At 61.7% G+C, this 10,000-nt stretch overlaps 1 protein-coding gene across 3 annotated transcripts; it reads left to right on the forward strand.

The window, feature by feature from the left end:
- The first annotated feature begins 560 nt into the window (after window positions 1–560).
- On the forward strand, window positions 561–6,979 carry OSR2 (odd-skipped related transciption factor 2). 3 transcript variants are annotated; one of them, XM_075023672.1, is made up of 4 exons: window positions 561–882; window positions 3,832–4,559; window positions 5,197–5,296; window positions 6,031–6,979. In XM_075023672.1, the coding sequence occupies exons 2-4, from the start codon at window positions 3,904–3,906 to the stop codon at window positions 6,211–6,213; spliced, it is 939 nt and encodes a 312-aa protein (XP_074879773.1). In that variant the 5' UTR covers window positions 561–882; window positions 3,832–3,903; the 3' UTR covers window positions 6,214–6,979. The 3 variants fall into 3 exon arrangements, with proteins under 3 accessions (XP_074879773.1, XP_074879774.1, XP_074879772.1); XM_075023673.1 differs by having other exon boundaries at window positions 561–878; window positions 6,113–6,979; XM_075023671.1 differs by having other exon boundaries at window positions 561–878; window positions 6,031–6,978.
- The last annotated feature ends 3,021 nt before the right edge of the window (window positions 6,980–10,000 follow it).

Consider the following 10,000-nt stretch of genomic DNA (forward strand, 5'->3'; position numbering starts at 1 on the left):
CCACAGAGGTTCTGCTTCTGAATCTGCCTTTAGGCGCCTACGTATCGCTTAGAGGGCAGAGCCGAATCGCTGAGGTGTCGGTCCATAGGGCGACCCGACCCGACCCGACGGCCACGGAGCCGTTTGGACGTGAGCGTTACCTGCACCTACGGGTACCCCTGGGAGACGTGGGCGCCCAGAAACCCCCCACGCCCCGGCTTTGGGGGAGTTATTTTAGGTATTTCAGCAAAGCCGCGCCGCGTGTGTCACCCAGGCTGGGGCACGGCGGGCTGGGCGGTGCGGCGCAGGCAGCGCGCAAATCCCCGCGGCCGCGGCCGGCAGCGGGGCGGGAGGCGGCGGGCCGCTCTCGGAGGGAAAAGTCACCTTAGGTGACGCGGGGAAGGGGGGGGGGGCGGCGGGGGGCGTCCTGCCCCTTTAAAACCCAGTTGCTACCCAAACACAAGTAAACAGTGGGGCCGGTGCGGCGGGGCGGGCCGGGGCCGGGGGCGGGCCCGTCCCGTCGGGGCGGAGCGGCGCGGCCCCGAACGCGGGGCTGTGCGCGCCGCGGGGTGGGCCGGCGGCGGCGGCGGGCGGGCGGGGACAGCGCTCCACGCCACTCACCGCTGAAATGTGATGGACCGGGCAGGGGGCGGCTCAGACTCGCGCCGAGCCTCGCCGGGGTCGAAGGCGGGAGGCCGCGGGCGGGTGGCGGCGGTGGTCTGTGCCGGGGCCCCGGGACGGCCGCAGCCAGAGCTCCCAGCCGCCGCCCAGCCCTCCGCAACATGCCGGCCGCCGCCGGGCCCCGGCCCCGCTGAGCGCCCCCGCTGTGGATCTAATGTCTCCGTGAAGGTGCCGCGGCCGCCGCCTCGGCTTCGCCCCGGGAGGAGCAGCCGGCTGCGGTAGGTGAGCGGCTCCCCCGGCCCGCCCGGCCCGCGGCCGTCGGCGGGAGCGGGGCGGCGGGCCCGCGGCGGGGCCCCGGGAGGGGAGACCGTCCCCCCGGCGGGGAGCGCGGGGCCGCCGGGTTTACTTTCAGTTTGCAGCTCCGCGCCGGCCGGGGTACGGGTTTCCCCCCGCACGCCGTGGGCGCGTCGGTGCGGGGCCGGGCGGCGGCGGCCTCCCGGAGCGGGCGGGCGGTGTCCTTCACGCGAAATTCCCCGCGGGGAGAAGCCGGTCCGTGCATGGACTACGGGGCTGACCCGCGGGTCGCGCCGGAGGAGTCCTCGGTCCGTGGAAATACCTGGCTGCGCGGGCAGCGGCGGCCGCGGGTGAGGCCGGCGGGGGGGGGGGAGCGGAGGCGCCCCGGGGCCCGCCCGCTCTCCGGGAGCGACGGCAGCGCCCTCGGGGCACGGCCCCGGCCCCGGCCGCGCCGCAGGAGGAAGGGAAGCGCCGGCCGGGCCGGCGGGTCGGCGGCAGGCGGGCAGGCAGGCAGGCAGGTAGAGAGGGGCGTACTGCCGAGGCACCGGGCTTAATTTAATTAAGTGCTCTGAATGGAAAGGGAAAAGGAAGTGCCAAGGTTTAAGTAACATCCGTTTTTGGTTGACTTTCCTCCCCGCACCTCGTTATAAAGTAGCCTTAAAATCACGCACGAAGGCACTTTCTGGTCTTTTTTTGACAGGTTTAGTCAAGTTTCCTCCGAGTACAAATAGCAGTAGTTGTACCCTGGTTCAGGCAACAGTGTAGCGTTAAAAGTTTCTGCGTTGAAATACGGGTTTCGTGTTCGGAACGGATTTTCGGACTTGGTCCTCTGAGGCGAAAGCGAGCGCCGTGCAATGACATCCCCACACGTAGCCACCAAACGCGGCTGTAAAAGCCGAAGCTCTGCCCTGCAGAAACACGGTACCTACCTCGGTCAGAGCTCACAGCCGGTGGCTCCGAGCCCCAGCCGCAGCCAGCCGGGATGGAGGCAGGAGCCGCCGAAGCAGCCAGCGAAAAGCGATTTTATTGCCCCTGTGTCGGTTCCTGGCGGAAAGCGAATAGGAACTCACACTACGACATCTTTAAAAATAAGTCTCTATATATAACCACCACCCCTCCAAAAAAAAAAGGGGGGGGGGGGAGGTCGCCATATGTAATAGGTCGTATCGATAGCACTGTCCCCGGTCTCGATACAGTCACAAAAGAGAAAAACCGGGCAGCACAGCGGAGGAAATCCGGGAAAGCCACGATTCAAAGAAAACGAAAACAGGGGTGGGTAGCGCTGCGGTTCACACCCAACCTCGGTGCCGCATTTTTTCCCCGGAGGGCCAGTTCAGTGCGGTGCCACAAACGGGGAGGAAAGGTATTTTAAGAAAAATCTCGAAAAGTTGCTTTCCACCCGGAGGCTGCCCGGTGCCGGCGGAGCGGCCCGAACCGTGCGGCAGCGGTGAGGGCTGCGGGGCGGCGGTGGCCCGCAGGGGCCGGGACGCCGCTCCCGGGGCTCGGGCTCTGCGCTCGGAGAGTTTCCTTTATTTCTGTTGTTGTTTTAAGGGTTTCGTTTTAGGATTTTTGTGGGGGACGGGGGGACGGTGTCTTGTTTATTTTGGAAACTCCGCGTTACCAGTCCCTCCACCCTAATCTCGGGAGGTGCTGGGGCACCCTCGGCCCTACCTCCTGTTTACAGGCCCGGAGAGACCCCGGCGCTTGCTTTCGCCGCTTTTCTGGGTCGTGGCAACTGCCTGGCTGCTGGGAGAGAACCCTCTCCGAAAACAAAAAAAAGGAGAGGGTAGGGGCTCGCCCCCCGCGCCGATGGCCCCCTGCCCCGCGGGAGGGGAGCGTCTCCCCGGGGACGCCGAGGGGTCCCCCCGGGCGACGGGAGAAGCGGGCCCGGCGGTTTCGGTTGAATGGGCTGAGTGAAACCCTCTGACAGTCACACACCGCTCATTAGCTCACGGCCTCGCCGCTCCGGCGGAGCTCCCGGCCGGGGGACGGCGGAGGGGGGTGCGGGGGGCTCGGCCGGCCGGCTCTGTCCCGCCGGGGCTGCGCTCGCCCTTCCCGGCCCCGCGGGACGGAGGGAGCCGGCTGCGGGGCAGCCCTCGGCGGGCCGGGGAGGCCTCCTGGCCGGCCGAAGGCTTCCCTCGCCGCCGGTGGGATGGCTGCGGCGCGGGGGGCTGGGTAGGAGGTGTGCGTGCGGGGCAGGAGCTCCTTTTCTCTCCCTCGGTTATCTTGATAAATGAGTTGTTGTTGAAGGAAGAAAAATAAGCACCCGAGCTGGGATAAACGCGGGGTTTATCCCCCCCCCCCCCCCTCCGCGCCGCCCCCCGGGCCTGCCTCGGCTCTCCTTGAGCACCCTGCTCCTTCCCGGGGAGGCCCCAGCCAGGAGGGGTCGGGGTCGGGGCCTCCGCGCCCGCGGGAGGCCGGGCGGAGGGTGGGAGCGACGCCGGGGGCCGGGTCGGCGCGGGGGGCAGGGGGGGGCGGCCCCGGGGGTCCCCGCCGTGGCCACGGCCCGGGCTGGGCGCTGCGGGGGTCGGTGGCGGGGAGCGGAGCGGCCCCGGCCTCGGCTCCGTTCCGGGCGTATTTTTCCACGATTCGTTTAATCTGAATCTGCGGCGCCTGCGGTTGGCTCGGCGCGGGGGTTTCTCCTTTTTATTTTAATTCGAGGTGGGTGTTTCTGGGAGTGATAGTTCGTAAAAATTTTTTTTGACGCTTTAGCTTCTCCGGTCGAAGCGATCGCGCCGGTGGGTCGGTGGCGGCCGCCGGCCCCGGCGGAGGACGGGAGCCGGGGCTGCGGCAGGGCGCTGGGGCCGCGACGAGGCAGCGCACCGGAGCCGTGCCTGGCCCTCCCTGGCTCCGCCGCTGCGCTCGCCTCGGCTACGGACAACCACGCTGCTCCCAGTAAAAGTCCCTTTCCCCTCCTTTCTCCCTCTTTCTTCCTAGGAGTTTGTCCCCATCTCGAAAGCCCAGCAGAGGCACCAGCTTGCACCACCGGCCTGCGCGCGCCCCGGGAAGATGGGAAGCAAGGCTCTGCCAGCCCCCATCCCGCTGCACCCGTCCCTGCAACTCACCAACTACTCCTTCCTCCAGGCTGTGAACACCTTCCCCGCAGCTGTGGACCAGTTGCAAGGTCTGTACGGACTCAGCGCCGTGCAAACCATGCACATGAACCACTGGACATTGGGCTACCCCAATGTGCACGAGATCACCCGCTCCACCATCACGGAGATGGCGGCCGCCCAGGGCTTGGTGGACTCCCGCTTCCCCTTCCCCGCGCTCCCCTTCGCCACGCACCTCTTCCACCCCAAGCAAGGGGCCATCGCCCACGTCCTCCCAGCCTTGCACAAGGACAGGCCGCGCTTTGACTTTGCCAACCTGGCCGTGGCCGCCACGCAGGAGGACCCCCCCAAGGTGGGGGAGCTCGCCAAGCTGAGCCCCGGACTGGCCTCACCCCTGTCGGGCATCAGCAAGCTGTCCCCGGACAGGAAGCCCTCCCGCGGCCGCCTGCCCTCCAAGACGAAAAAGGAGTTCATCTGCAAGTTCTGCGGCAGGCACTTCACCAAGTCCTACAACCTCCTCATCCACGAGCGGACCCACACGGACGAGCGGCCCTACACCTGCGACATCTGCCACAAGGCTTTCCGGAGGCAGGACCACCTGCGGGACCACCGGTGAGGGACCATCGCGACCGGGGCCGGGCCGTGGCGGGGAGCCGCTCGGGGGGGCGGTAGCGGGGAGGGGGTGAGGCTGAGCCGCTCCGGGAGCTCTGCGCTGAGCCGGGAAGGCGGCAGGAAAAACCCCTGCTCCGACTCCGCGGAGGGGCCGGGGCAGCCAAAACCTGCGCTCTGCGTGGGACGGACACCCGCTTTGGGGGGTCTGGGGTGAAGCCCCCGGGGCTGTTGTGCTTCTGAAGCGCGGCCCTGGGGGTTGCGGGGCGGGGGACGGAGCGCAGGTGGGCGCTCCCCGGCTCGGCCCCCTCCGCCTCCGCACCCCGCGGCCGGTGCCGAGCGGCTCCCGCGGCCGCCGGGCGAAGGATCCGCGCTGCTTTCGGGGGGGAGCGGGCTGGGGTCCCGCCGGCGGAGCAGATGCCCTCCCGAGCAGGCAATCACGCCTCGGGACGAATTACTGCAAATGTTTTGAACCGATAGAGGAGTTTAACCACAAACAGCATTATACGGGGGCGGGAAGGGGGGGCGAAGGAGCGGGTGGGTGTCGTTTGTGGGGAGCTGGGTTTGGGGGAGCGGCGCCCGGGGACGGGTGGGCCCCGCGCCCCCGGCAGCGCTGCTCACCCCTCGGGTTGCCTTCCAGGTACATCCATTCCAAAGAGAAACCCTTCAAGTGCCAGGAGTGCGGGAAGGGCTTCTGCCAGTCCAGGACCCTGGCGGTCCACAAAACCCTACACATGCAGGTGAGCCCGGCGCTCCCCGGCCTCCTCCGCGCGTGTGCCGCCGGTGCGGACCCGGCCCGGCCCGGCTCGGCTCGGCCCGCCGCGGGGCAGGGGCGGCGGCTGCCGGGGGGGGACGGGGCTCCGGTGCGGTGGGGAGCCAGGGGGCTCCGGCACTCGACGGCTCCGTGCTTCCCCGGGGAGAGGGAAGCGGCTGGCGGTTACCTCCGCGGGCGCGGGAGACCCGCGTAAAAACGGCGGCCGCGGGAGACGGGCTTAAAGCCGGCGGGGACGCGGTTGGCGGCGCGGAGCGAGCCCCGGGGGTTGGTTTTGCCCGCGTCGCTGCTTCGAGGCGGTTTTCGTTGAGGGCTCCAGCCCTGCCCCGGCGGCGTGAGGCGCAGGGCGGCGGGGAGCCCGGCGGAGCGGCGCGGAGCGGAGCGGAGAGGAGCGCTCTGCCCGCCCGCCGGGACCGCGGCGGCCGCGGGGCGGGCAGCGAGAGCCCCGGAGCGGGAGGACGGCGCGGCAGCCGCTTTCCCTGCGGCCCAGGAGCGCGAAATGGCACGAATCGAGAACTCTGAAATACCCCTTTTGGGGCAGGACAGGACGAGTAGGCGGTCTGCCGTCCGCCCGGGGCTGCTCTTACTCGGGTCCAACCCCGATATTTCAAGTTGTGCGTTGCGATAAGAAAAAGTGCAGTAATACGTTAAACCAGGTAGTTTGTGAAGGATTAATCCTTTGCTTGCTTCAAATCTGAACAGGAATCTCCACACAAATGCCCCACATGTGGAAGAACCTTTAATCAAAGAAGTAATCTGAAAACTCACCTTCTTACCCATACAGACATCAAGCCCTACAACTGTGAGCAGTGCGGCAAAGTGTTCAGGCGAAACTGTGATCTACGGCGGCACAGTCTAACTCACACCCCGCGGCAGGACTTCTAGAGCAGCCAGGGACCCGCGCCCGCTCCGGCAGCTCCAACGTGCCCATTTTACTCAAGGACTGTGTCGCGGGAACTCACAGACACGCACGCACACGCGCACACACGGAGACACACGTGCAGACTCGGGGCCAAGCTTTCCTACCACACGTCTGCGAAACTCGTTTAGAGAGTGTGGACTGCAGGATCGGGCCCCTCTCCAACCCACAGCCAGGCGTAAAGCTCATCTTGTAGATACTCGCGGCTCATTTTAGAGCTCTGTACAGAATGTGGTTTTCTTCGTTTGTTTGTTTTGTATCGTCGTGTCAGATGCACATCGATAACAAATCGGGGAGGCAAAGTATCTCTTAAAAGTGTATTTCAAAATAAATCCTTTTTTTTTTCCAAATACCTCCTGCCTTGTTGTATTATTCTCTGAACATTTGGGCTTTTTTTTCCTGCTGTGTCAATGCAATGGTAAAGCATATTGAATAAATTTCCTAGCTGGGTAATTGTACTGTCACAACAATTTTGGTGATCGCTTTTGTTTGCCCTCTTTCACTGTCGCTGTTGTGTTATCTATTGTTAAGCAAAATGAAAGTGCCGTATTTGAGAGTTTATAGCTCTATTACTTAATAGTATGAATGTCTAAATATTAACTTCTGTACTTTTTTTATTTTCCCGAACGATTTTTTTTTTATATATAAAGAAGAGAAAGAAAGAAATACTTGCAAATAAACAGATCTTAGGAAATAATGCATAGAGCCGTTCTTACGCCAAAGCGGCTTATTAGTAACTTATTTGCAATCAGCCCATATATTGTAAAAGTCATCCCTCTCGCGGAGATTGCAGTAGACAGCCTCCTGCCAGTAGACTTTGGACACGGGCAATTCACCCGCGCAGACAGGGACTTTATCCTGCAGAAGACGATTCTTTCCCGTCAGCTCTGGAAGCAAACAGCGAGGCGCAAATACTGCCCCTGCCCCGGGGCTCATCCGCGGGACCCCCGCCGGCCCCTCGCAGAGCAGAGGTGCTGGCAGCGGGGACCCCCCACCATCTCCCCCCCACCCGCGCTGCCGAGCACAGGTCACGCCCGAGGGGGTGGATGGAGGGGCCCCCAGGAGAGGGCTGTTCCCCCCTCCCGGGAGACCCTCGCCCCACCGTGGGGGCCTCCCCTTCTCCCTCCTTCCCTCACCACCTCTGTAAGCCCCCAGCTGCCCCCCTGTCAGGGCGACTCTTGGTGGCCCGGCATTCCCACCCCACGGGCGGCACGCTCAGTGCCTGCACTCAGCATGTAGGTGGCAGGACAATGGCATTGATCCCCGGGCTGCCCTCCCTTGTCACCCTGGTGAGCCCCCCAGCAGTGCCTCCGGTCCCCTCCAGCAAGGCCTGGTGCCAGTGCTGAGGCATTTTCTCTGATGTGTTGCAGGGTGGCTTGGATGTGCATCCCCTCCTCTGCCACCCCACGGCTCTTGTCACTCCCGGCACCCTCCCTGCAGTGTCTTGGGGTAGTTTGGGGCCCCAAAAGTTGTTCTTTCCCAGGCTGGGGACGCCCATCCTGCCCTACTGCTCTCCCAAACTAAGAACCAGGTTAGAACGCCAGGGAGAAATCTTCCCCTCGCCTTGCTCAGGGAGCCCTGTCTCGGGGTGGGGGAGCAATCCCCTTGCACCCAGCTCAGTGGGAAGGGCTCCAGTCCTGGGCGCCACCTAACAGGGGGCCAGGGCTCTGGGATGGTCTATCCATGGGGGGGCCACAGGTCCCAGCAGGCCCATGGGGAGCACATGCTGAGAGAGCTTGGGCGGCTGCAGCGTCCCCATCCCTAACCCTCTGTCCTGCAGCAGGGAACCATACTGCCTGAACCCTGTTAATGAGTAGCAAGTCAAAACCAGCAGCACCTGGGCTGCAGTCAGGCCATCAGTGCAGAAAGGGCTGCATTACTGCCTGCGGCTGCTCATTATCTGTATGTTGCCTACGCAGAGGGCTACTATGCCCACCCTGGGGCCAGGGGCAGGGACTGCCGAGCCAGCCCTGCTCTGCCCCAGGCCGAGGCAGCCAGGTAAATTTCCACTGATGTGGCAGACATGGCAGTCTCAAACTCAGCCAAAATTTCTTAGGCAGTCAAGGCCTATCTCTCCATCTGCTCCTGTCCAGCAAGATGGGGAGGGGAAAAAAAATGTTTCTGCGGCCAGAAATATTGGTCTGCTGGCTGAAGAACAGCCTCCCTAGTCAAAGTTTATTTAAGGGCCATCTGCTTTCTTCCTCTTCCCCCCCCACGACTTGCACCCCTTCCCTTGCTGGGGTGCTGCACCCCTGGCACTGCATTCCTCCCCCTGTGCTGGCAGCCCCTGTCCTCCCTCTCCAAACTGCTCTTCTCTCCACACTGCTCCTCTCCAAACCTCTCTCCATGGGCATCTCTCGCTCCCTCTCTGTGGGCATCTTCCCAGTATCTGATTTCTTCCTGTCTGACTGATTTTTCTATTCCCAGTGCATTCCCGTTCTCCCAGTAGGTTATTTCCTCTAAGTTTGCCTATCCTTATTGTTCTCCGAGTTTCTGTCCCCAGGCCTTTTTGCGTCCCCGAGTACGCACAGCAAGGCTGGGATAACTCTGTTCGAGTAAACACCCCGTCAGGATACATATGGGCTTAGTCCGCTCCTCCTAGGCCAAGTCCTATGTGCAGTTTGTTTGGAAAAAACTTAATCAGATGAACGATATCAAAGGACTAAATTGAAGTGATTGCATATAGCTAAGGTTTTATTTAATTGTTTGGGGTTGCTTGTTTAATAATCTCCCCCCTGAGCAGACACAGACAGTAAATTTATCTTCTGAGGATATCAAAAGTTCAGCAGCCAGAACAAAGCCCAAATTGCTGAAGAAGAGCAGTGACAAGTATCTCTGACGGTTGATCCCTGGACTGGTTTTTAAATTTAAACCAGTAGCTATCATCTTAAAATGTCAGAGGATGATTTAATATTTCTTTTTACTATCAATACACTTGCCTATGGCACTGACACGCTCCATTCACTTTTTAAAAGATCATCTCTCCCTGGGAAATTTCAGAGACAGCTATAAAGAACATGTTAAAATACACATACGGTTCATTGGTTTTAGACCTGTTGGGAACAGAAACAAGTTCTGTAAAGCTATCTTTTGGGCAGGGCTAGGGGTTTTTATAGCCGTAAAGTGCCATCCTGACTTTCACAACACAAACACTAAATACACGAATATCCCCATGACTGCCGTTTGTGTCTGTGTGAAGTATCTTCCTTCCTTCTGGAGCTCAGTCCCGGAACACAGCACGCAGCTCCACACTTCCACAGTTTCCTGGAGCTTCCCAAACCACCTCTCTTCCCCATTGCCCCTTCTTTTTTGGCACTGTTCTTTTTCTCCTGTGCTGGCACCATTCATTCTGCACCTTGTGCTGTGTTAGAGGCAGCAGCTGCAGTGGGGTAGCAGGGAGAAGGACTAGCTGTGCTATGTACTGGGAAGAAAAACCAATAGGAAATAAGATATGTGGCCATAATCTCCATTTTGGGGGGGCAAAAAAATTAGAGTCCTTTAAGTTGCATCTGAAAACTGAGCTCTTTGTACATTAGTTGCTGAAATGGATGCTGTCTGCAGTTGATGGCGGAGCGGCTCAGCCCAGCTATGTGTGCATAACACTTTTCTATGAGGTCATCTATTACATAGCAACAGCACACCATGCTATTCCAGACCAGCACAGACTATTCCTGGTGCCAGCACAGCTTTGCTGGCAAAGCCCAACTTTGTACCGGTACCACCTCAGACACATGCACAGCCCGGATCTAAACA

The sequence above is a fragment of the Buteo buteo genome, chromosome 3 (genome assembly GCF_964188355.1).
Source record: "Buteo buteo chromosome 3, bButBut1.hap1.1, whole genome shotgun sequence".
NCBI lineage: Eukaryota > Metazoa > Chordata > Aves > Accipitriformes > Accipitridae > Buteo > Buteo buteo.